Source organism: Phoenix dactylifera, chromosome 15 (genome assembly GCF_051530095.1).
Source record: "Phoenix dactylifera cultivar Ajwa chromosome 15, Ajwa_hap1_PhDact_Kaust_v1.1, whole genome shotgun sequence".
Taxonomy (NCBI): domain Eukaryota; kingdom Viridiplantae; phylum Streptophyta; class Magnoliopsida; order Arecales; family Arecaceae; genus Phoenix; species Phoenix dactylifera.
In genome coordinates this window covers 20,989,058-21,015,537 of record NC_143204.1, presented here as the reverse complement: position 1 = coordinate 21,015,537, position 26,480 = coordinate 20,989,058, and the positions used below count along the sequence as shown (strand labels likewise).

The window sequence follows — 26,480 nt, the reverse complement described above, 5'->3', positions numbered from 1 at the left end:
TCACTTTAACATGAGTAGGTAATGAAAAAGAAAGAAAGGTGTTACGGATTAATAAGCATCATGTTTTAAATTTAACCAGATATTTCTTAGAAGATTAAGCAAGAAAAGATGCTTGAAACTAGATGCATCACAGTAGACTTTGGAGACTCTTAACAATTTCTTTTACAGAAAGAAACCCATAAGCTTTTCATTTAGATTCCGTGACGCAGAGAGCATTAGATCTATGGTCTGATGGACCTCTTGGGAAACTTTCCAGATAGGTCCCACTCGCATGATCTATAAAGCTTCAAGCTATGCTTCTCCCCACCTCTTTACCTTCTACATGATAGAATCCTTTTGTCTTCATCTTCTTTTGGGCACCACCCTTCCCTACTCTTCATCAATTGAGTAAGAAAGAAGTGTTGATGCGTTGGTCTTTGCTTTAATATAAATGATGAAAGAACATAGCCTTTAGAAGGCCACACAAACTGGCCCCAAAAAGGATAAGGTTAAACGATCATAACCTTGTTGTATGACAAACCATATAAAATTATTAGCATATTCGTGTGAGGGGTCTTATGTTAATTATTACGAGGACTCGTTCATGCATGTAATTACCTCTACATCGGTTGTACATTGGAGATATCTTAAATACTTATACGTGACTAAAAAATCCAAATAATACTTTCAAGCTATTTTTTTTGTAGATAAGATTGTGCATTATACATCTGGAGGACACCATGGGATAAGGGAAACCAAATATATTAACTTTTCTCTTATAAAGCCAGTAATTGTGGTGCTCTCTTTGGTTGATTGAATCCTTGGAAGAGTGCCTTTGGTGGCTAAATGTACACTTCTTATCACATATTTGTCGGAGTGGCTAAGGTTCCTGCGTGAGTGATGCTTGACCTCTGCTTTTATGCTGACGAGTCAGATACAGAAATAGGAGGTGCCGATTTGGACTTGGAGTTAGAATGATGACAGATGTATGTTTATCACCAGAAATTAGGTAACACATAGGTTTCAAATATGAAACAGACTTTTTGGACTAAAACTTAAGAAATGAATTAACTTAACATATTGTAACCAGATCATAGAAATGATGAAAAATAACCTTTTGAAATTAAAACCTAGTTTGCCAGAGAAGTAAAGGTAGATTTTATCACAAAATGATATCAATTTAACTTTCCTATGTATGTTTTTAGTTACCAAAGAAAAGCAATTCATCGATAATGATTAGAATCAAAGACTATTAATGTTCTGAAAAATTTAAGGAGACGTGGGAAGAACCATGTCAAAATTGTCAGAAATCTGATAAATATAGGCTTAGTTGCAAGCTAGTTACGTAGCATGAACCATCACAAAGGAGGTCTTTTCTGATTAAAAAAATCACAAAGATGGGTTATACCCATGCTTCAACAGGGAGTAGGTTCTCTATTTGAACCTTGAGAGTTCGACATGGATATTTTTTCGACGATATCTATGAATTGATTGGTTGTTTGCATGCCGTTATTTTACAAGAAACAATTTCCTAGTAGTATCCCATGTCTTTGCCAAGAAGACACTGAAAACTGTGAATTTATTGGGTCTTTTTTGCTAATTTTACTATAGAAAAGCCACATATAAGTTAAAATAGTGAACATGAGTACATTACTCATGCTAATCATTGATATTTGTTTATAATATCATCACCATTGGAGCTAATGCAAGCATTGTTGTTCCGTGTGAAACACAAACCAATTTTAAAGTTGTAATCATCCAAAAGGATGACACCGTTCTGATAATTAAGAATAATAAATGCTGGATAGTATGTAGAGCTCTTTCACTAGGGTCCCATCGGTTTGGTGTTTGATGATGCATGATTTCCACAAGAGAAGATAAGATGATAAGTTTGCTTTATTAAAGAAAAATAGATTAGCTAAACTATTAGGCTAGAAAAAATTATATCTTACATGGTATGCACTGTGACCGTGCACGCTGCCAACCACAGCCGCTTGTTCCTATAGTGATATATAGAGATGAGCGTTTGATGAATAGGATTCACAAAAAACGAACGGCTGTAATTGGTAACAGGTATGACTACGTGATGCACGCCGTGTAGAATATAACTTCTCCAAGTACAGAGTGTGTGTGTGTGTGAGAGAGAGAGGTTTTGCTCCTCCAATGCCCAAGAATAATTGGGGCATTGTGGCTGAAGGATTTTGTTAGGTTTTTCCTGGTAAGCTTCCATGTTATCCCATCCATTGTAACCAGCCCCTTTGGGGTACAATTAAATAATCCATTAATCAGACAATTGGTTTTCTTAAACAAATTTGATAGGCCACAAAAAGTGGCTCCAACCAACAAGAGTAAATAATGGCTCATAGAGGCTTTTCAGACCCAAACTGTACCCCACTAGCTATAGCATGTCTTTGTCTCCAGAGCCATGCAAGCCACAATTAATGGCAGTTCTTCCTCTTTAGCCTTCTGAGTGCCCTGCAAAGTGCACTACAAGTTGGCAAACCTTTCAAAATTCTCATGAGTGTGGACCAGAAGTGAAAGTTTGATGTGAAGCATAGAATCCTTCAAATATGAGATCAGTTCCTGAAATGAAGTGATGGAATGCTGTGGGTATCTGAAATTTATTTTAACAGCGGGCTCTTACGAATAATTCAAAGCAAAATGCTCTCTCCTGCGATTCAAACAGCATGGAATTCTTCCCTCAAAATATAAAAGATCATAGAACTATGATCTTGTTTTGTAAGAACTGCATCAAATCCTCCCTTAAGTTTCACTTTTCCATTGAAAAGCTGGCATGGGGACGTTGCGACGCAGTATGAAGTGGGATAGTGATAGAATGGCCTTGATGAGACTTGTGAGGCTACACTACACAGTGTTTAATTGCATCTTTCCGGATAACTAACCACGATTCTATCACAATCAAAACCAAAACTATCTCACTAGACCAGTGGCTACTGAAAATGATTTTAGGCTTTGATTAGGTTGATAAAACTATCTTATCTCTTATCTCTGGATGCCAAAATGCCAGTTATTTTTATTTATTTTTTTGTCAGGGGCACAAGTGGGGATATACCTGGACTAATTCAGAGCTGACCCACTAGAATTTGATTCATTTAGACTTAATTTGTAGATCAAATACTAAGGTCTGCGCCGGCCAAAAATTTGAACCTGACCATGACCTGGAGTTTGAGCCTATAAGTAGGGTTAAGACGTTAAGTCATTGAGCTGGTCCTCATGGCTCTTATGAGTTGGGTGTGTCTGAGTTCTGATCAACCAAAGCTGACCCTATGATATGGACCGGGCCTGTGCCCAAGATATCCGAAATTTCGATAAGTGCGGTCCAACAACAAGGCCCAAACAACATGGAACATAACCTTGTAGGCATCTCTTGTAGTCTTGTACCATTTTATGGTCTTGTTGAAACAAATGGATGGTCTGCCCTATGCAAACATCTAAGTTAATTACAACCCCCTCTTCCCCCACAAAAAAAAAAAAGCAAAAAGAGAGCTTCTATTTCTTCTCAACTTCATCTTGTTTCATGAGAGGAGGAGGAGCAGCAGCAACAACAACAACAAAAAGCTATTTTTTCTCTCCATATGGGATTCAAGCCAGCCCACCCTAAAGCTATTTTTGGATATCTATGAATATAAGCCTAGCCTAGCTTGTAATCCTATGATTTTGCTGGTTGTAGTAGCTCAAACCACGAATCTAATAGGATTTTCAGCCTAATCATCCAACACAGACCTTTGGATATAAGTTATTAGTGCTGAACTGAATTTGTTGCTTCTCTTAAAATTAAAAAATTGAGTAATTTGTGAACTGAGATATTCAGAAATCATGTACAAGAGAAGCATCTGCAACATTTTTAATTGTTCCATCCTTACAATCTGGCCTAAACATTACTGGATCTGGGCCAGATGCAATGCGTAGGCGTGCTGAAGTTTGTCATGGAATTGTGTCAATCCAAAACATCTTGGGGTATCTAAAATGGGCCTAGGCCGAATCAGGTCGGATCCCATTACCAAATCATACTTCCGGTTCGAACCGGCGTTACTCGGCCCCCGGTCCGACTTTGAAACCCGGTCTCCCTCTCTCTCTCTCTCTCTCTCTCTCTCTCGCTCCCCCTCCCTCCCTCCCTCGGTCCCTCCTCTTCTGCGGCTGATCTCTAGCAGCACCGACCGAAACCCTCGCTCGAACCCTATCTCCAATTCCACGCTCTTTCCTTTCCATCTGATGCCTCATTTGGTCATGGTGTCGTCTGCCTCCTCGCTCCTGCCCACGGGAAGCTTCCCGTCTTCTTTGATCCAAACTTCGCTGTTTTTCTCTATTTTTTTTTCTGAAGATTTATTTGATTTCTCCATGGAAATTGATTGCTTTAGCTTTGTTATGTTGTTTTCTCTTAATTTTTGAACTCCTTTTCTTTATCTTTGGCCGTTCAACTGCTTGACCATGGTTTCTGATATTCTCCAGGGTTTGTTGGTATTTTTTTCGCCTTGCATTAGATTTGGATTTTTTATTTGGTTGGGTCTATTTTTCGGTGAGAATCAATTTGAACTCTTAGTATATTATTTTCCCACAGGTTTCTAAGCTTTGTAAAGCCGTGGGCTCCATTTTTATCTTTTCACACAGTTATGTAAATTTTGCGTACAAGTGTTGCAAGTAGGAGCTCTAAAAGTTTGTTTTGTTTTTTCTATTTCTGTTTGAGCATTGTTTGCTTGATATGTTTGTACTTAGGGGTTCTCATAAGTCACAATTGCAATGTTGAAAAATAATCCCCAATATAACGCCACTTTAACACCCAATCCACTGGTTTATGAAGATCTCATTGCGCTGATTAAAATGACATAACATTATTGCATTATAAATCTACCATTGAAGTGCATAAGGTATGCATAATGCAATAGTTCAGTCAACCACTTTTCTCTGATCATTATTTAATCATAGAGGCATCAATGGCCATTGTAACAGCCATTATTTATCCCATGTTTCGCACTGGGCTGGTGTTCTCAAGAATTTATTTTTTTTCTTGTACTTGTTTCATTTTATATTGGACATCATTGTTATATCAATGTAGTTGAATCTATGTGCTTTCATGTTTCTTTAATGTTAGGGGTTTTGAGCAAGCCTCATGACAACAGAGACAACGGTTCATTTGTTCTTCATAATGGAAGTGAATTAGATGTGGGCAATTGTGGTTCTATAAGGTCAATTCAGTATAAGAAAAGAAGGATGTCTGTCAGTGAGGACATGGCGGCTGCTTTACCCACTTTGCATTCTTCTTATTGTTTTACAAAACTTGAAATTGACGAGCAGGCAGCCAGTGAAATTGTTGATTCTGGCTACTGCAGCAGGGTTCCAAACCTTATGGTTGGAACTTGGAAGAGTGGGTTATGGATGCATTAAATTTTTTGGTTATTCTGATGTTAGAGGAATGAATCTGGATCATATGATCAAGCTTGATAGGCATTCTGTGGTATTGTGTGAAAATGAGATTGGCAAGCCTGCAGTGGGTCATGTTCTTAACAAAGTTGCTTAAGTGATCCTGTTCCTTCAGTTGAGATCTTCGGGTTCAAAGGATTTGAAATCTGATAGACTTATTAGCAAGTTCCAGAAAATTGCTCACACACAGGGTGCCTACCTTCTTTCATTAGTTAACAGTGAGTGGAAATTTCGTGTCCCCCATTTCAGCAGATTTGGATTGGATGAACATGAAGAAAATGATTTGGTCATACATGATGTTAATGTTCAACCAGCTGCGGAGATAAAAGAACCTCCAGTACATTCTGATGGACTGATTTTATCTTATTCACTTCCGGCTCATCTTGGTTTTGATCTGTGAAGATGCAAGAAATGAGGATATTGATGTTTCCTGGATAAGAGGAAGATGAAGAATTTGATGGTTCTATGCAAGAAATAGCAAGGACTATATGAAGGCAGTTTCACCAAGCTCTAGTGCCAAAAGTTTGAACAGTAGAACTCCTTTACAAGGTTCTTCATGAAAGACAGGTAGTAAAGCTAGTCCTTACACTGTGCGAAAAGCACCACAAGCTTTACTTGAATGCAACATAAATAGTTCTGACTTAAGCCATGTAGAAACATTTTTATGACCGAAAAATGAGCATTTGCCACTGAGGCTAACAAAGATTAAAGGCTTTAAATTGGTGGAAAGGTGTGCAACTTCATTTTCTAGAGGACATTCAAAAAACATAGTTGCTGCTGCACTCTTTATGGGAAGATCATTTCGTGTTGGATGGGGACCGTATGGCATCCTTGTTCATAGTGCTGCACCAGTGGGCAGTCCTCTAAGTATATTATCTCCTGGAGTCATTGTACAGAAAGTTGCAATAGATAGAGCTGTCAGAGATGGAAACAATAAACTTAAGGAGGAGCTTGTTGATTTGTGTTTTTTACCTACTGGATCTACACAAGTTGCTAGATCATGAAGCCACTGAAGTTGACCTGGGTTCTCAGAAAGTTGTATGCAGTCGTATAACAGTCTCAGAGATTTGCAGAGCTTATATTGGGATAGTTCAGAAACAAGAAGAGGTTACTCGTCGACATCTTCTAATGTGCTTCTAATGCATCAAGTCACAATTTGGGAATTGATAAAAGTTCTATTCTCAGAGATAGAACAAGTTGGAACTCAAAACCTTTAATTGATGACGATGGTGAGGAAATGATGGCAAGAAAGATAGTACTGTTGACATAGACATTGAGGCAACACCCTTTGTTTGCAGAGGAGAGTTCAGTTATTGGCTTCAACATAGTGTTTGCCACCGGGTACAAGATGAAGTGAGCTGTTTAAGTGATTCAAGTGATTTGGAACATATACTTCTACTTTTGACAGGACGATAGCGGGATGCAGCAGTGGAAATTACTACTAGAGGAAATATCAAACTGGCTATATCGCTGACTCAGGCTGGTGGGCTAATGGTAAATCCTTCTGACATGGCTCAACGGCTGGATCTATGGAGAACGGGTGGCTTGGACTTCAAGTATATTGAGAATGACAGGTGAAGGTTGTACGATTGCCTGTAGGTAATATCCAAGGTGCTCTTCAGGTTTCATCAATGGATTGGAAAAGATACCTGGGGTTGGTAATGTGGTGCCAACCACCCCGGGACACTTTGTTACCCGTAATAGTTCCCACTTATCAGCAGCTTCTTGACAAAGGAATGGCTCCACATCCTTTCCCGGTTTATATTGACGAAGTACCTCTTGAAGAAGCAGTAGACTGGAGTAGAGGTGATCGTTATGGTGTAACATATTATCTCATGCTGCTTCATGCTAATGAAGACAAAATCTTCAGTCCCCTGAAAACCATGTTCAGTGCCTTTTCTTCGGCACAGGATCCACTTGACTACCACATGATTTGGCATTGATGTGCCATATTGGAAACTATTGGTGCATTTATCTCTAATGATCTTCAAGTTCTTGACATGAGCCTTGTTTCCCAGTTGCTATGGTTCGGGCAGTGACATTGGGCCATCTTTGTTGTTATCCACATGGCTGATCATGATAATTTCCCCTACATCCAGGCAAATCTTATTGAGGAATTTTTGTTACAATATTGTGAAACTTATACCCAAGAAATTCAGTGCCAGTTCATTGAAGATCTTGGCATGCTGTCAAGAAAAGATGCATGAGGCTTTGGTAGGTAACACCATTGATGTTTTTTTTTTTTTTTTGCTTTCTTTGCTAAACTTGTCATATGATGGCTCCAGATTCTAATATAAATGCAGTTTATCGATCAGCAGCCTTTACAAAGGAAGCTATTTGTTTGATTTTGATCGATTTTATTTATTTCAGAAAATAAACATCATTGCTCTCAATGATTATATGTGAACCCAATATATTTTCAATACCATGGAGATCTTTCAAAGGCCCTTGAACATTTACTTGAGTCTTCTAACTGGCAAAAAGTGCATTCAATTTTCATGATATCAATTGCTCACCACTTGTTTTTATCATGTAAGTGCGTGATTGACTGCATGTTTGCTATTCCTGTATTCATATTTATTAGTCATTTCTCAAATATTGCATTAGCACTATTAAGTTTCCTAATATTGTTCTGAGTAATGAACTTTGGCATGAGTTGACTATTTAAACCCAAAAGGAAAACCAATTAAAAAGAATAACATGATTGAAATATATGAACTGTAGCTCTGGAATGGTAAAAGCATAGAGATATATTAAGCATATTTTAACCAAGTACTTGCAAAGGAGAGGAGTGTGGTTTGCATGAAATTTGAATTTGCTCTTATATATGACAGGATTGTAGGAAGGAATTCAGCTTGAACTTAGTGGGGAGGAAGCTAGACCAAGATGGTATAAGCAGGGTATGAATTTTTAAGATGAACATAATTTCTTGATTCTCTTATCCTCTTGTTCTTCTCTATTGAAGAACTTAGTTGAGATGGGTAAAACTTAGTCTACATCTCTTTGCATTATGTACCTTTGAATCCATTTGTTTCCAAAATTCTTGCAGGATAGCTGAATGCTATTGCTGATTCACCTGGGAAACCAGGGTTCTTTCCTCAGAAAGTACAGTGAATAGTGGCTTTAGGACTGTACAGTGTCGCATATTTGGAGGCTAACCAGTTCCTGGAGAGGTTACAGTAAAACTTAGGCTTTGGTTATAATAAGAATGGTCGTCAAGAGCTGAAATTCTATAACAATGTGGATCATTGTATTATAAAATGATGTTTGACTGACTGTTATAGAATTTGCTATTAGTAGCCATATGTGGAACATAGATAATCAAATAGAAGGAAAAGTAATCTTGACAACTCTTTTATATAACCTGGCAGGAAAAAAGAGGCAAGGTAGAACCATGACCTTGTGCACAGGTGAAGTGATGAAAATTTGTCATGTGACACGTGGCTAAAAAACCATATTTCTAGCTTTACAAAGCAATACCTGCACTGAAGTTAGTTCTTTTCAGTAAGTCTTGTGCCTTATTGTTAGTTGAACAAAGTAACTGTGGGGGAAAAAAAAGAAGCCTTGGACTAAGATCAGCAAGGCTGATATTTCTAACCAGGACTCTTATGGGAATCCCATCTCTTGGACCTCCACCTTGAGACCATACTTGATATGCCTTTGGCCCGCACAATGAGCAATCATTTGCTTCACATCTCCTGCTTCATAATTTTTTGGAGCCTTTCCTTCTCTATCCATAAAATTCCTTCTAACCTGTTGCAGGATCAAGTTCTAAGGTCTTGCAAATTTTTTTCTAACAAGGTAAGAGGCACACTTTATGAGAGTAGGAAAATAGCTAGTATTTTTGTTATCCACGTTAAAATTGTGGGCATGATTATGTTCCTAGTATATTCAGGTTATGAGATTTCTAATTTGGTGCACATATGATCCTTTTCTGTTCTTGATGCTCATCTTAAGAAACTAGTCTCGCTCTCTTTATAATATGTGTGACCAGAATATTAGTTTATGCTTCATGCTTCCAGTTTAGCTCCATGACATTGACATTGCGAATGATATTAACTTGCATTGCGAATGACATTATGTAATTTGGTTTCAGCTAAACATTCTGAGATTTGGAGGATCACAAACTCCATGGAAGTGCACAAGTCAGAAATTCCTGACTGGGACTTGGGTGCTGGAATTTATATTGAACTCTACATTATAAGAAGTTCTTTGCAAGAAGTAAACGTCAAGTGCACCTAGTCCTAAAGTATGTAAGGCTCGGGTTCTGGTAACCACAGTGGAATTGCCATTGTGTACCTTCTACTAATTTAACAACCCTTTGTTACAAAGGGAATAGCTTTGCTAAGAGATGTTAAATGACCTGACAGGATTTAGGCAATTCATAATACAATAGTTTTGATAAAGCTTGTTGATCGACCTAGTCATTTTTTCTAGACAGTATCAAATGCCTTATATTAACTCACTTTAAAAAAGAAACAGGATAAGTCACCAAAAAGCAAATTCAATTCCAACACATGAGGAGACGCTTTCTTTCTTTCAGCTCCCAGTTTCATTCTTTACTATATGGTATCATGTCTTAGTTGCATTGCCGTGTCCTCTAGTTGGACTTCGCTTTGAGAAGTTTGATCCCTCAGATAATAACTATAATCATAACCAATAAACTGTCTTTTCAGCCTTCAGTTCTTCTATAGGAACTCTTCATTATCTTCATCTCAATCAGTGGTATATCCTGTGGCCTCGGGGACTAATATGAAAAATGTTGGTGCAACATGTAACTTAAGTTGCCAATGGCTACATTCAAAGGATTTTTAGGTGTTTTGGTCTATTCAAAGATACTTAGTTCATTCCATGTGTGATAAATATTAAATGAATGCGTTACTGGAATCTGAAGTCAATATACTCTAATATTGGTATACCATGCACTTGAATAGGCTCGGCTCAATGTACATTCAGAGATCCAACAACACCATTTTGCTGTAATTAGAAAAATTCTTGATGTAAGGTTATGACTGAGAGCATGTATTTTCAGGTTTTTTTTTTTTGTGTGTGTGCGCGCGCGCGCGCGCGCTTGTTTGCTGGTAGTAACCTGTCTACTCAGTTTTGTTGAATGCCTCTGGACTCAGAAGGACTAGGAACCCACATTCATTCTTCAACACGATGTGATTTATCTTTCAGTTCTCCCTGAACTTTACCTTACTGTTATATTTATGTTTTCCGTTGGGATCCCCTTGAGAAGAAAAAAGAAGCATGCCAAGGCACTGAGCTGCTTTAGGACAATGCTCAGTGCTCTTATTCCTGAAGACTAACGGTCTAGTCAAATGCAGAATGCTCTTTCGGTTTTTCCTACTTGCTCTCAGACATGACAATTCACCATCAGTTTTAGAAAGCATTTCCTATTGTTGTTTTTGTAATATCAGAAATGTAGATTTGGGGACTTGCCCCATTGCGGTATTTTGGTTATCAGTTTTTAAGTTTTCATCAATGAAGTACTGTTGTCCAGAACCTTGTGAATGCTAGATCATGGTTCTGCACAGCAAGATATGCAATATCAGCCTGAATCAGACGATACAGAGCATACTGTACCGGCCTGAACCGGGCGGCACGAAGCGTACTATACCGGTTCAATATCGGTATCCGATATGGGTGGCGTATCGGTTCTCAGTATGCTAAAAAAAAATTCGTACCATACCATACCGTACTGCTACTGTGTTTGTGTGGCACCGGTATGGGGTCCAGTACTGATACAGCAAACCTTACTCTACAGACTTATTAAAAGTGAACGATCTACATCACTTGAGGTTGGTTAACCTCCAATACCTATTGTGGAAAAAATAGGTGCTCATCTTTGTTTAGACCATTTACAATTTATGATTGTAATAATTTATGATCTTTGTTTTGGATAGGCTCGCTTGATAGGTATCATCTTTCCTGCAAAGCATATATATAAGTTTTTTTGGCCTCCGCACTTCCAAACATTTTAAGATAATAAGATTTTGTGCTGATAACTTTTTTTAGCCTTCATTAGTGCCTACCAGTTACGTTATAGGAGCGTCTTACTTCTTCCATCTTGCTTTACATCATTATTCTTCAATATCCTATTTTTACGTCATTACCGTTGGACTTCCATACCTAATCTAAATGCATTCTTTATCTCTCTCATTTGCACTAAAATTCAGATCTATGCATTGTTATGGACGTTAGCTCTCTGTTAACAATCACTAATAATTTGGGCAGTTTTGAGAAAGAGGCTTATCTGGACCTGCACCAATATAAGCTTGTCTCGTGTTGGAAAGCCATTTGATAGTAGAAGTTCTTGCATTTAATTGAATTCTATCACATTCATTAACTAATATAATTACTAGAGTAAACAAACAAAATTTTCATTGATGAACAATATCTCTTATTAAACAAAACATTCAGCTGAAGAAGGATACTCCAATATTGAAAGTTGTAACTACTAATTCTACCAAAAAAAAAAAAATCAAAACTAATGACAAACTTATATGTAGGTCATATAGTAGAGATTCGAGCCGAGGTAAAGGATGTCGAATTAAATTGATGATAAGAGGATTTATATTTTTCTTATATAATGGAGTGCTAAAGGTTGGACATGAGCAAGGTTCTCCACTTCAGTGTTCCGCAATGCCATTAAAATTATTTGTTATCATTATATCAAAAGATTTTTTTTTTTGAACTTTTAGTTTTTTGAAGCTAACTTTAGATTGCATTTATTGGGCATAAAATAACAATTGTTGCAACAGCATATATCCCAGCATCAACCAAAAAATAGAAAAGAAAAAAGAAAGCATTTTTTATTGATAGTAAGATTCGAAACTGTTATTGGGTATACTATTTGCTTGTATATTCTTATAAAAATTTCTATTTGCACGCCTAACAATTAAGGATATTTTAGTCATTTTAATTTAAAATCGTTAATTTTTTAACGGCGTTAGATGATATGGATACATGGATACATATGCAAAATAAAAAATAAAAAATAATAGAATAGTAAAACAAGTATTTTACGAGGATATATATGTAAATATAAATTTTAGGAGGATATTCACGTAAAATTTGCTATTCATAAGTGTATTTAGGCAAAAAATCTAATTTTTTTTCTATCTTATAACCTCGGATGACGGAAATCACCATTGTAACGGCGCCGTGACGGTTCTTCAGACTTGGCCGCCATCGTTGGCTCCAGAAAGCAAACGCATCGTCAAATGTTTTACACTCTCCTTCATGCTCTCTCTCATTTCGTTTGACGCGCGTTGGTACGCCTTCTAAAACCCTAAAGCAAACCCTCCCCTCCCCCCCGACGACACCTTCGAAGCCTCCATCTCCATCCATGGCCACCAAGAAGCGCAAGGTCGACCAAGAAGACGACCTCCTCTCCGCCCCCAACCACGATTCCGACCCCCAATCCCAAATCCCAGACTCTGCCACCGCCGCGGAGGGGGCGGCGGCGCCGCCGGTGGAGGAAGACGAGGCCGACGACGAGGACGAGGACGTGGGGAAGCTTCTGGAACCGCTGTCGAAGGAGCAGCTGATCTCTCTCCTCCGGTCCTCCGCCGCCTCCGACCCGGCCACTCTCGCCGAGATTCACCGCCTCGCCGACCTCATCCCCGCCCACCGGAAGCTCTTCGTCCATGGCCTTGGCTGGGAAACCACCTCCGACGGCCTCCGCGCCGCATTCGCCCGCTACGGCGAGATCGAGGACTGCCGCGTCGTCGCCGACAAGGCCACCGGTCGCTCCAAGGGCTACGGCTTCCTCCTCTTTCGCCACCGCCGCTCCGCCGGCCGCGCCCTCCGCCGTCCACAGAAGCTCATCGACAACCGCATGACCGCCTGCCAGCTCGCCTCCGCCGGCGCCCCCTCCGGCGCTGCTCATCCCCCGCCGCCCCACCATCACACCGCCTCCTCCAATCCTAACCCTAACGCCGCCTCCCAGGACAACCTCCCGAGGAAGATCTACGTCGGGAACGTCCACTCCAACATCGACGGTGCCCGCCTCCACGCCTTCTTCTCCAAGTTCGGGGAGATCGAGGAGGGCCCCATCGGTTTCGACCGCCAGACCGGGAAGCCCAAGGGGTTCGCCCTCTTCGTCTATAAAACCGTGGACGGCGCTCGCAAAGCCCTCGAGGAGCCGAACAAGAACTTTGAGGGCCACCTGCTCTACTGCCAGAAGGCAACCGATAGCAAAGCTAAGGCAGCAGCTGGGCCTTTAGCCACAATGGCGGCCCCCCCATCCAATGCTGCCTCCACTCCAGACGCGCCATCGAGCATGGGTGGTGCCAATGGGTCTGGATATGGCGGCACGCTGCCGGATATGGGTTTGGCGCAACAAGCTGCGATTTTGGGGCAAGGACTTCTGGGTCTTAGCGGGACACAAACTTTTGGACAGGGGATGCAGCCGAATGCTGCAGTGCTCGCAATGCTGGCGGCAGCTGGACAGAATCCAGGATCTTTCGGGATCAATCCTGCCGTGCTTGCATCACTGAACCCTGCTTTGGCCACGGCTTTGGGTGCCGGAGGCCAGCAGCCTGTGCCTCCGTCTGCAGCCCCTCAGACAGTGGCGTCACAGAATTATGGAATGGGAAACATGGGGTATCAGAATGCTGGGTTTCAGGGACCACCAGGGTTTCAGGGGCCTCCAGGGTTTCAAGGTCCTCCAGGGTTTCAGGGTCCTCCGGGATTTCAAGGTACTCAGCATGTGTCTCAACAGGCTGTTGGTGGAGGTGGGGGTTCTTATCAGGGAGGACCTGTTGGACAGGTGCCGATGCCAAGGCCACCAGTTGGGCAAATGGGTGGATATGCACCACATTAGGTATGCAATCTTTGCAACAGTTTTCATACTGCTGAAAAAACTTTTATATGTTTTTTTTATTATTTAAAAATGACCGTGATGTTTCGACAGTTGATTTTTATGTTCCGTTGTCATTTTTCCTTGCTAATTTGTGCTCCCTCTGTTTATAGTTCGATATCAGGATCGTGATTATTCGTGTGGTTTAAAGATCAGATGGCTTTTGAATCGGTATTGGCGCTCGGAGTGTTGAGAAAGCCTTGTGATGCGGCAATTATTCAGAAAAGGAACTGCTTTTCTTTTGGTTTTATCGCCTTTTATTAGTATATGAAATTTGGGTTTAATATTTTATAGTGTTTCTTTCCTCCCTTCTCTGTAACTGCTTCTACTGGTTCCCTGTAACAGATGATACTGTGGTCGCTAGTAATTTTTTCTTTTATTGATGTCATTTTGGATTTGTCCGTCTTCTTCTGCAGATGGTTTCCATGAGAGCTTAATATTTAGCACTGTTTCTATGACGTGGTAATATACAGTAATACATTGTTTTTGAATGCTGTTACATTTCCTAAGTTATTATTAATGGGACATCCATCTGTTGGCTGGACATGAGAAAACCCTACTTTCTCCTAAAAGAGGACTGCTCTCTGAGTACCGCTTATTTGTATGTAAATGTGGAAATGATCCCTTTGTTTTTTCAACTTGATTTAAGATGCACTCAGTGTGGTTCTTTGTGTTTCTGTGTTGTGTCTTAGTTTTTCTGAAAAACCCATATATCGGTCTCTGCTTTAGCCTTTAATTGTGCTTGCGATATTCGTTTCTCATGTGCTGGTCTTTCCACCTTGGCATCGATGAGTAGGTTGGACTGTGCGGCATGGCTTACATTCCATCGTCTGATCTCTGAACTTGTACATTAATAGATGAGGATCCATCAACATTGTGCATGCTATAGACACACTCTCGCTGCATCACTTTTGCTGTAAGTTAAGCCTCTTGCACTTGTTACTCCTTTATGCTTATCCGTATAGCTTGATTTCTATAAAATATTCGAGATGTTCATTTCTTTTTAGCAATCCTCTCTGCATAAATGTGTTCTTAGCATGTTATCATCAGAACATAATAACCACATGTTGAGAAGAATGAGTAAAATAAAGAGCATAGAAGCACAAATAAGCAAGTCAGGTTAATAGCTAATTTTTTCTCATGCATCATGAATATTGAGGTCTTAGATCTACTTTATTGACATGCTTATGTTATGTGGATCGTATGTTAATCGCTAATGATATTCAATGTATTCAATTTTTCCATTTCTTAGATGAGCTTAGGTGATTATATATTATTATTAATCCAAAATCATAGAGGGCTGCCTGACCATTTCATCACAAGTGGATCAGCCAGGTTTAAAGGAAGCCTTTCCTGTTAGTTTCAGATAAAAGCCCATAATAATATGGTTTTGTATTTTTTTTTAATTAAAATTCCATGCCTGAAGTGTATTGAGACTTGTTCATAACTCAGTATATCACAACCTTCCATGCCTGAAGTGTATTGAGACTTGTTCATAACTCAGTATATCACACCTTATGGTTGCCTTATCGTCTTAATGCATTTGATGATTCTTCTTTACAGAAATCATGTTACTCCTTTCACCAAGCTATGAACCTGTTCCTTTTTTTTTTGACCTACATGTTTTGAAAAATGAGCAACCGCTTTTGTTTAAAAGAAAATTTACATTCCATTTTCTATAAGTCAACATTAATGTGTAAAGTTGTTTTTAGCAGCGTATGCCGAACCGGCCCGTACCGGCCGGTACGGGCCGGTACAAACCGGTCCGGCCAGCTACCGGTACAGCGGAGCCGTGGAAACCGGTACAGGCCGATTCCTTGCCGGAGACGAAGAAGACGAGGAGAAAAAGAGGGAGCGCGGGGAAGAGAGGGAGGGAGCCCACCTTCGGCCGCCATCAGAGAGCCGCGGAGGGGTGTCGGAGGCCGGTGGGGGGCGGCGGAGGCCGGCGGGGGACGGGGGAGCCCGCGGGGGCGCTGCGGAGGCCGCGGCCGCGTCACTGTTTCGAAAGAAACAGGGGACGCGGCCCCATTTTTTAATTTAGGGATTTCAAGTGAAGTCGGCAAATCGGTTGCCGACTTCACTTAAAAATCCCCAAATTTTTTAATTTGGGGATTTTTAAGTGAAGTCGGCAACTGATGTGCCGACTTCACTTAAAATCCCCAAATTAAAAAACGCGGCCGCGTCCCCTCTTTCTTTCGAAACAGTGGACGCGGCCGCGGCCGCGGCCTCCGCAGCGCCCCGCCGGCCTCCGCCGCCCCCCACCGGCCTCCGACGCCCCTCCGCGGCTCTCCGATGGCGGCCGAAGGTGGGCTTTCTCCCTCTCTTCCCCGCGCTCTCTCTGGTTCTCTTCTTCTTCCCCGGTTCCGGCGGGGAAGAGCTTTCCGGTTCGTACCGCCCGGAGCACGGTACGAACCGGCCTGTACCGGTTCGGTAGGCAACCGGTACGCCTACCGGACCCGGTACGGTAGACCTTGGTTTTTAGTATGGTAATTTATGCTTATGTGCCACGTCTTCACAGTGGCATTGTAAAATGAACTGTTTTATGTGTGTTGTGCAGAGAAAACCATGTCATCCTTCTCATTCCAAATGTATTTTTAATTTTACATATTGTTGGTTTTATGGTTTGCAAAATTGTTTTTCACCTCTGTCATATTATCTTTGTACTCATTTCTATCTCCTTTCTGTTTGACCAAAGGATTGAGCTTTATACAATTGCTTAAGACCCCTGCCATGCTCATGCTGCCGACCCTGCTTTGGCAGTGGTGATGGGGGCAAGGGGCTCATAAGTTGTGCACCTATTGGCGTTCGTTCTGATGGCACCAAAACAGGGGTATAGGCTGAGGAACATGGCATCATCACTATACTAGAATGTGGTTTCTCAGGGGTCTCTAGGTTTCATGGTCCCCCAACTGGTTTCTCAATGTATGGTTTTTGTTTTTTTTCTTTTCTTCCTTTCCTTTTTTTAGTTTTGGGGTTGGGGGGGGGGGGGGGGGATGAAGTTGGTGGTTCATATCAGGGGCATCCTTTGTGAAAAGGCCCAATGACAACCCGAGGGTGGACGCGGACCAAATCGTGTATATAGTTCTTGCAAAAGTAACTTCTTGCTGCTAGTTGATGCTCCCTTTGCTTTTGTTTGATATTGAGATTGTGTTTATTTGTGTGGTTTAAAGATCAGATAGCTTTAGAACTGTATTGGCACATGGTGTGTTGAGAAAGCATTCCAATTTGATAACTGTTCAGATATCGAACTTCTTTTTCTTCAGTTTATTCCCTTTTATGAACGTATATATATTGGGATTTATCATTAATTGTTTTTTTCCCTTCACTCGAACTGTCGTCAGCGTTTCACTATAATGGACAATACTGTTTTTGCTTGGATTTTGTGGAGTTTTTCTGCAAATGGTTTTCATGAGAGCCTAATGAGTAGATCGCAATGTGACTTTGATGTGAAAATAGTACAATTATATATTGTTTTTGAACAGTGCTTTGTTTACCACTTTATCATTACTGGGATATTTATCTGTTTCACATGATCATCATGGACATTAGAAAAATCCTACCCTCTCCTTGAAGTGAACTGCTATTTAGCCTATAAAAGCATATACTTGTTGGACTGGGCCTTGTTTATGCAACTTCTTTTTCTTCAGCTTCATTGCCTTTTGTGGATGTATGTACTTTGGGATTTCTCTTTAGTTTTCTTCTCTTCTTTGGAGCTGTCATCACTATTTCTCTATAATAGACTATGCTGTCTTCGGTAGTTATCCTTTTTTTCTTAATAAATATGGCTTTGGATTTCGTGGAGCTTTTGTACTAATGGTTTGCATGACAACTTAAAGAATAGATCACAATATCAGTAAGATTTTAAATCATGTGAGAAGGGGTGTCCCAGATTCTCTACCGCACGTTTCTTTGTTTGTTTATTTCTTTTTCTTCTTTCTTTCCTTTCTATGTTCTTTCATTCTTTTCTTTCTTTCTTTTTCTTTCTTCCTTCCTTTCCTTCTTTCAATCCTTTCTTTCTTTTTGTTCTCCAATACTTCCTTTCTTTTGATCTCTCCACATTTGTTCATCCTTTGTGTGCAGAAATGCTTTTACAGGCACTAGATCTTGAGACAGAAACTTGTCACCTTTCTAGCTATAAACCTAAGTAGGATGGGCTGGCAATCAGCCACCTTCTATTCATTGACAGCTGCCTATTTTTATCTCATGCCGGGCGACATGACCGCTACAATTTCCATCAAGTTCTACTGGAGGGTGGATTTGGACAAATCAGTGCTACTCTTCAGTCCACATATCCTGTCTTCCATTGTCCATGAATTAACCTCTATCCTGTAGATTCACAATGTTGAGGAGCTTGGGCGTTATCTGGGGGTTTCTTTGAAAGGAGTTAGATTGAAGCAAACAGACTTATAGATCATCAAGAATCAGATTGATCATCTTCTGGACTTGTGGAAATGGAGAAATTTATCCTTTGCCAGCGGTGCTACCTCGGTCGATCCATGCAATGTGCCTCACGTTTTCCCAATCAGTTTCCTAAACTGATTGAAAGGATGATAAGATATTTTCTATGGGGGAACCATCCAGCTGGTCACAATTTGCATACCATTTATTGGGATGTCATATGTCAGCTGCCATCACAGGTTTGGATTGGAATTCCAATTTGAAGACTTGGTGGGAAGCTTTGTTGAGTAAATCTTCAGGTATATTAATTCCGAGCAGTGATTGTTTATGGGCTTGCTTGGTGTCATCTAAGTATTCATTTGCAGGTGATTGGTCAACCTCTGAACCTAATAGACAGTGCTCAAGAGCTTGGGAGATCATCTCCATATTAGGTAAGCATATTGCCTTTCAATTCTGTTGCTCTAGTGGGGAAGGGAGCGTAATAGATACTTTCACTGATCCGTAGTTTGGTTGGATTTCTGTTTCAAAAATGGACATCATTGTTGTTAATATGGAGGTGCCTACTGCCAGTCCTACAGGTGAAGCATTCCTTCCATGGCAATGGGGGATGGAGTCACGCCCTTCCCAGAACCAGTGGCTAAACAGATTATGCAAATGCCTTGAACCGCTGGAGGAGGCAAGGACTTGGATCTGTTGGGGAGAGCATTTCAGAAGACAAATGCATCGACAGAGAATTCCCATGTTTCTTGATTGTGGTCCGCAATGTACATATTGTAAAAGGTTTTTCCTCATAGAAACTTGCTTTGGAAAGGCTTCCCTTGCTAATCTACTTCACCAATTTGGCCTCGGCTCTTCATTATGCCCCCGCTGTCATGGTGGTGATGAATCCCTTGATTATATCTTACTGTACTTGCCCCAAGGTCCTTGGTATTTGGATGGCTGTCGATTGCCCAAGTTGGTATCAGACCAAAGCCTTCGATGAATCCTCCCCAATGACTGCTGCTGCTTCTAGTGCTCAAATGGAGCTTATCTATCTCTCTCTGGCAGATTTGGAAATCCCGGAACGATGTATAATCTTCCAGAATTCACCACAGCAACTAGCCGGAGTTTTGCAGTGTCCTCGCTGCCGGCTTAGTGCTCCGGTAGAAGCCAAACTGGGATGGGTGCGTGCATACTACATCAGCAGGCGCCGGCTATATCATTCAAGATACGAGTGGTCGATCTCTACAGCCGGCAACCATTCGGTGGAGCTCACAGCAGCGTGTGGGAATTTAAACTGCTATTACTTGATGCTGGGTGCTGAAAAACTGTGGTATTGAAGGTGACTTTACTACCATAATGGCATGGCTTCTTCGATCTCATTTAGCTTCCATCCTCTCTCGGCCGTCCTCGTTTCCTCCTACTTTGATGTTCTTTGTAAATTCTGATGCTTTTGGCTGCTATTTTCGAGATTCTAGTGGGGCTTGCGATGCGTGGTAGGATCAGCCTATTTGAGGCCAAGAGGGTTTTGAACAAGTTTCACAAGAAGTTGTAGCACGACTATTACTGGATGAGCGGCGCCTGTGTTTATCAAAGTGTTAATTATATAAAATATTTAATTTATTATATGTATTTATATTTTTAATTTATATTGTCCATGCTTTATTTCTGTGATACAAGATTTCTATCTTGCTTTTACTATATTTTTTTTTTTTGATATTGTTGAATATTAAGATGAGATCTCTTGAAAAATCATTGTTAGTATTTTGCTTAATGTATTGATAGATATTTGGATATCTGGTTTTCTACGTAACAAGTGAGCATTCAAAATACCTAAATTCCTTTTGAACTTTACCTACCTGCCATTTGGCTTAATATTCTTGATAAACTTGCCTGATAGCAGTGACCGCTCAAAACACCCAACCTTCAAATGCAATGCAGTGAATTGCAAACGGATAAAGCTAAAGAAATTCAAGAGGAGGAGAAGAAAAGCTAAACATTGGAACTACAGTCTTGACATTTACCTAAATGGGTCGGATCTGGATCATGTTCGACCCAGACCTGACTCGTTTCCATGTGAACTAATATTCTACTGGCACAGATGACCAACGTAGCAGTTGCTAGGGCATTATGGCCTGTTTGGAGGAGCTTTTAGAGGGCCAAAAAATACTTTCTGATCTTCCAAAAGTACTTTTGGATGAAAAACGGTATTTGGTAAAAATTTTGGATAGCTGTTTTAGTTTTTTCAGAAAGCTGAAAACAGCTTTTTCGGAGAATCTCTATTTTGGAGCTTTCCGAAAATGTTGTTTTCAGTTTTATCAGAAAGCTATTTTTTGGACCAAAATATCCCTATTTAAAAATCTCTTTTTTCTTCCAAAATCCTCCATCCCACCATCTCTTCCCCTCTCACCTTCCCCCTCTCTCTCTCTCTCCCCCCTCTCTATCTCCTTCTTCTCAACGCCACCGGCCATTTTTTTTTGGGAGGCAACCCGTGGCTGCCCACGGTGGCAGCTACCACGCCGACCACCACCCGTGGCCACCTCCCCAGCCGCCGCTGCGGCCTGTCGCCCAGACGAGCCGGCACGGACGTTCGGCTCGCCTCTGCGACCCACCACAACCGTCGGGCGATGGGAAGTAAAACAAACAAAAAAAAGAGGTAGGGGCAGCTATGGCCACCATCGCCTCGGCAGGCGCTACGGCCCGCTGTCCCGGCTCTCTCCCGAAAGGACATTACATTAATATTATACTATATCATATATTTATGTATTAGTATATATTATATTTTATTATGCTCTATTGTATAATACTAGTAATGTTTTTTATGGCCATTTTGTTATACAAAAGTACTTTCTCAGTTTATTTACCAAACAAATGTTAAAGTGCCACATCACTTTAAAAATGTAGTTAGTAAACAGCAAATAACTTTTTATAAAAGGTTTATTTTCAAGAGCTCTACTTTCAACAACTCTACTGCAAACAGCTTTCTCAAACAGGGCCTACTTCGCTAATCTCTAATTTTTGACGGCCTGTGAGGGTGCAAACAAACTTCCCCGCATCTCAAACGCAAACATTCGGCACAAGAAAAAAAGCATCTCTAATAAACCACACCATAAGAACATGTGTCAAATATTTTCTCATTAATTTATGCGGTCATTTTGCAACCGACCCTCTCTTCTTTGATCCGTTCTCCGTTTCATTCAAAGTGTTTTTTTTTTCATTATTTTGGCTCAGAATGAGGACCCCCTCTCCTCTAGGTCCATGGCTAACTAAACCTAGTTTTTTTTTGGGAACAAAAATCACTTGGGGTGGAATTCTTATTTTGCCGCATTTTTCTCTAATGCCCATCTTAAAGAGAAAATCCAAAAGTTAAATAAAAATAATACTCCTGCTATTAACAGAGTTTATCAATCTCATAACTTAAAAAAAATAAATGTGAGATGATTAATTGTTTGGTGCGCATTATCTGGCCATGTAGTGTGTGTTAATAAAAAATATTTTCTAAAAATTATGTATCAATTTATCTGAAAGTGTGTATTGGATCACTGCTAGGTGTATATCAGATAAGCTTGCAGTATGTATCAGAAAGCTGACGAGTATGTATTATCGGCCATGTAGTATGTATTGGTGAATATGATATTTTGAAAATTGTATATTAATTTGCTTGAAAGTATGTATTGAGTTGTTAGATGACTAATTTGCCAAGTGTGTATCATTTGACCATATACTGTGTACTGGTGAATACCATATTCTAAAAATTAAGTATCGATTTACCTAAATGTGTGTATTGACTTGCTAAATAACTAATTTGTTTAGTATGTATTACTTAGTCATGTAGTATATACTGTATTTTTTTAAAAAAATTATGGAACTAACCACTCCGTTAGCGGAAAGAATCTATGACTTTTGAATTTCTTCTTTAAGATGTATGCTTAAAAAAATAACAAAATAGGAAGTATGCCCTATAATTTTTTCTCTGGTAGCCGCCCCATATGATTCTGAATTAAGGAGAGAGGAGAGAAGGAATTAATTAAGATCCGCACCTTGCAAAATCAAATTCTCCTCATGCCTAGAGTAGCAGGTGGCAATATAATTTGAACTGAAGTTTGGCAATAGTTTTATTCAAAGTTTCAGACTTATACATTATACTAGATACATTTAAAGCATTTAAAATATAAAAAAACAGCTAAACCCTATAGATCCAGAATTTTGAAAATCATCAAACTACAAAACTAAGTACATATGAGGTAGGTGGATGAATGGACGTGATCGTTGGAGCACATCTAAGCCCTCCGTATAGACGTGCGTGAGGGTAATGAAAGTGGAATTCGAGAGCCAAGGTCCAAAGGGATGGAGCAGAACTTGGGGTAGCAGAAATTTATAAATAAAATAATCAAACTAAGTTATTTATAATCGAATTTGAAATTACAAAATTCAACCAAAATGATAAGAGTATTTGAACCTTTTATTCAGAATTCTTGCAATTCTAGATCGAACATGTAACACCCAGTCCAATTAATAAAGAATTAGGCCTAATCTACTTAACTAACTCAAATATAAGAGTTGGAGTAAGAGATGGAAAAAAAAGATAGAGCTCTATTCAACTTTGAGTAGGAAATGGACTCTTCCTTCATTCCGATTTTCTATATAAGCTACAAAACATAGTCTCCAACAGCTATTTAAAGATCCCCACACTTCCTTTCGCTTCACTGTCGATAAGTTTTGTTGATCACCACCGCCAAACCATCATTGGTTCTTTTTTCCTTCTCCTCTTGACTTCCAACGGTCTTGGCTCATGATACTCACCAGAAATTTCAATGTAGCGCTCCTCGGAGTCTTAGATTCTAAGAGATATTTTCAAAATTAATTAGATTTGTAGTCTAGTTTTTTTCATAAGATAAATAATGTGACCCTTTTTTTCTAAATTTATCGGCAAATTATAAGACTATTATATTAATAAATTTGAATCATACTATTTATGATGCATGAATTTGATGAACAATATTTTATTCATGAATATGCCTTATTTTAGAATATTATGATGATGTATGGTCAGAAATATTGAACTTGTTCAATTTATTTCGATATTGCATGATTTCTTATATTTGAACTGAGATATGAACTGTATGATTGTTTTGAACTCTTAGGTTGATTATATTAAAGACCTCGCTAAAAAGGGCTAATACGTTGGCACCTGATTTTATTCTAAAAATTTTATATCGCAAGAAGGTGCACGACATACCGCAAGTAAATATGCGATTTTAAAAGACTTTGCTACAAGATGATGTGCAGCACAGTGCACGAAGAAGTGCGGTATCATGATTCTGTCACAGAGAACATGCGGTCATAACTCATGGTTGATTGGATGAACTTGATGTTTTGAAAGAATTTAAATTTATGAACGAAATTCGATTTTAAGAAAGATTGAATTTAACATGCGTAATGTTTTGAAAATGCTGTATATTTAGACTTGATTTTGAATTAATAAATTCGAAATACTTATTTTCTATAAATAATGATTTAAATTATTGTCTGATTAATCTGATTAAAGTGTTCATTGCTTATAGGCTATCTAGCTCATTATTCCATATCTCACTATTTTTATAGATTTTGGAAACTAAGATGGCATATGGTTATGATTGAAAGAGTGACTAGAGGCAAAATTTTATATCTTTAAATTTAGACCAGAATTTGGCTAAAGTTTGATGTAAGATCTTTTAAATATTGTTGGTTCTTTGAGATATTAAAATCTAGTTCTAATTATTTAAATTAAATTTTGAACATTAATTATTTAAATTTATTTTACTATTTGCTTTATGATACCGTGATAAGATGCTTTGTAAACTTGCAGGGAGAGTTCCTTATGAGTACTGTAGCGATTGCCCTGATCCTGATCTATGATCTCTGGTCGGAAACGCGATGGAACAAGCCTAATATTGTCACAAATCCTCTCTTTTTTTGGAAGAATTCAATAATTTTTTTTTCAAAAATCTTTCTTTATATTTTTTTATTTTGTTCTTAGAGGTCTGCTAAATTTCCAATTTATTCGATGGTCCGAGCTCGCATTGATAATTTTCTTGGAGCACCTATTCCTATATCTAAACCTGATACGAACCCAATGGGATCCAACAAATTTCTACCTCAGAACAGTAGATAAATCGCAATCGGATCATATTACGGTCCAGCCCGTTAGCAGCCGAAATATGTCTCCTAGTTTCTATATACTTTTTTGGTTAAAAAAAAAAAAAAATCTTAGGTAAAGGAGACCATTACACCAAGCCAGTTGCGGCCGCAATCCACTGGAAAGGAGACACGTTGACTGATCTCGAGACCGTTAACTGGCGAGAGAACAGTTCACGGTTCCCTTGCGTCCGTTGACGCGAAGCTTCCTCTCCATTAAAGCGCGAATCTTCGCATACAAAAACTCTACGAGAACATTTCATCTACCGTCCACGTACTCTGATAGTCCGATGAGTCTTCTCGTGAGAACGCGTCGCATACGTCTGCTCTCACACTTCTATGCGGTCTCGTCGCACCTCAGACTCTCTGGAAGCTTCTTCGACCCATTCTCGTCCACGTGTATGCGGAACGAATCTATCTCCGGCTTGGAAATATATCGGCAGAGAAGATATTATGAAACGAACTTTCTCGGACTTAAAATGTTTATAGAATACGCTTTATGAAAATAGAAGCGCCCGCTACACGACAAACCGCGAAAACTGGAGAAGAGCTGGTAATGGCTACCGCGGGTGGTCGTAGGCGACCTATCACCTCCTGTTACGTCGTTCAAAGAAATTTATTTCAGCTGGACTTGATCCATACAAGGAAAACTAAAAACTTAGCTCTCCACTTGGCTCTCTGAAGTCTAAAGTTTTAACTCCAGTGGAGAAAGATTCTGCATCAGCATTTCTTGATCTGCAATGCAGATCTATTGGCATTAGGATTGGATTTTGGCGGCAGCAAATTTGAACCAAGTTGGATTGGATGAGTGATTTTATGTAAGATGGTTCGAGGTTTGAGAGTATAGTTATCTAATCCCTTTGTTTGCCTACTTTGGAGGATTGGAATAATAGTTCATGATACATACACTCGCTCCAAATAAAATGGTGTTATCATAGGCAAGAGAAGAAAGTTTGCTTATATTGGTAGTTATAGTTTACCATTATTGTGCTTGTTTTGCATAGATATTTGTTGATAAAATAGTCATACCAAGTAAATATAGAAAAGAATATAATGAGAAGCAAATGTCAAAATGAACAATAGTGAAAGATCTGCCATTCTTGGTAAGTATTTCCAAAGTCAAAACCATATCAGGATATGGTCCAAACCACTCCGCTGGAGTCCTGTTATCTAGGAAGTCACAGAAACAGTATGGAGCACATGACTTAGCTTTGAACTCTAACCATGATGAGATCTACAACTTGTTAAATCTAACTTAGAAACTAATTGCACTTTGGTGTTGGGGTGGCAATCGGGTCAGATATGGGTCGGGTTAGATGTGGGTTGGGCTAAAAATTCATCAACCCAAATCTAACCTATTTATTAAGTAGATCAAAATTTTAAATTTGAATCCAACCTATTTATTAAACAGGTAACCAGGCCCAACCTATATAACTCATTTATTAAATAGGTTAATTAGATTTTTAAGAGGTTAAATGGATTTAAATAGTTTAAGTAGTTAGGAAGATTTCAAGTAGGTTAAATAAGTTAAACATATTTTAAATAGGTTAAACGAGTTGGGCCGTAATCCGATCCAATTATTAAACGAGTCAAAAGTTTAAATCTAAATCGAAGTCATTTAATAAACATGTTTAGACTGGTT

The 26,480-nt window shown here is 39.5% G+C and overlaps 1 protein-coding gene and 1 pseudogene across 7 annotated transcripts; both read left to right on the top strand.

Moving 5' to 3' along the window:
- Positions 1-4,070: 4,070 nt before the first annotated feature.
- Positions 4,071-10,422, top strand: LOC148699934 (nuclear pore complex protein NUP96 pseudogene; annotated as a pseudogene). Its single transcript, XR_015973421.2, has 2 exons — positions 4,071-7,632; positions 8,253-10,422. The product of XR_015973421.2 is annotated as a nuclear pore complex protein NUP96 pseudogene (transcript).
- Positions 10,423-12,628: 2,206 nt separating this feature from the next.
- On the top strand, positions 12,629-20,306 carry LOC148699933 (uncharacterized). Of its 6 annotated transcripts, none has more exons than XR_015973419.2 (3): positions 12,652-15,200; positions 18,365-19,113; positions 19,253-20,306. XR_015973419.2 is itself a non-coding variant. In XM_088711259.1 (2 exons), exon 1 carries the CDS (start codon positions 12,770-12,772, stop codon positions 14,246-14,248), a length of 1,479 nt encoding a protein of 492 aa, XP_088567385.1. In that variant the 5' UTR covers positions 12,629-12,769; the 3' UTR covers positions 14,398-14,783. The 6 variants fall into 6 exon arrangements, 2 of the variants coding, with proteins under 2 accessions (XP_088567385.1, XP_088567386.1); XR_015973417.2 differs by lacking the exon at positions 19,253-20,306 and having other exon boundaries at positions 12,655-14,248; positions 15,081-15,200; XR_015973418.2 differs by lacking the exons at positions 18,365-19,113; positions 19,253-20,306 and adding an exon at positions 16,980-17,120 and having other exon boundaries at positions 12,655-14,248; positions 15,081-15,200.
- Positions 20,307-26,480: the final 6,174 nt, after the last annotated feature.

What these genes read in the sequence shown, in the direction of transcription:
- LOC148699933 (XM_088711260.2), top strand. Translation starts at nt 12,770, where the DNA reads ATGGCCACCAAGAAGCGCAAGGTCGACCAAGAAGACGACCTCCTCTCC.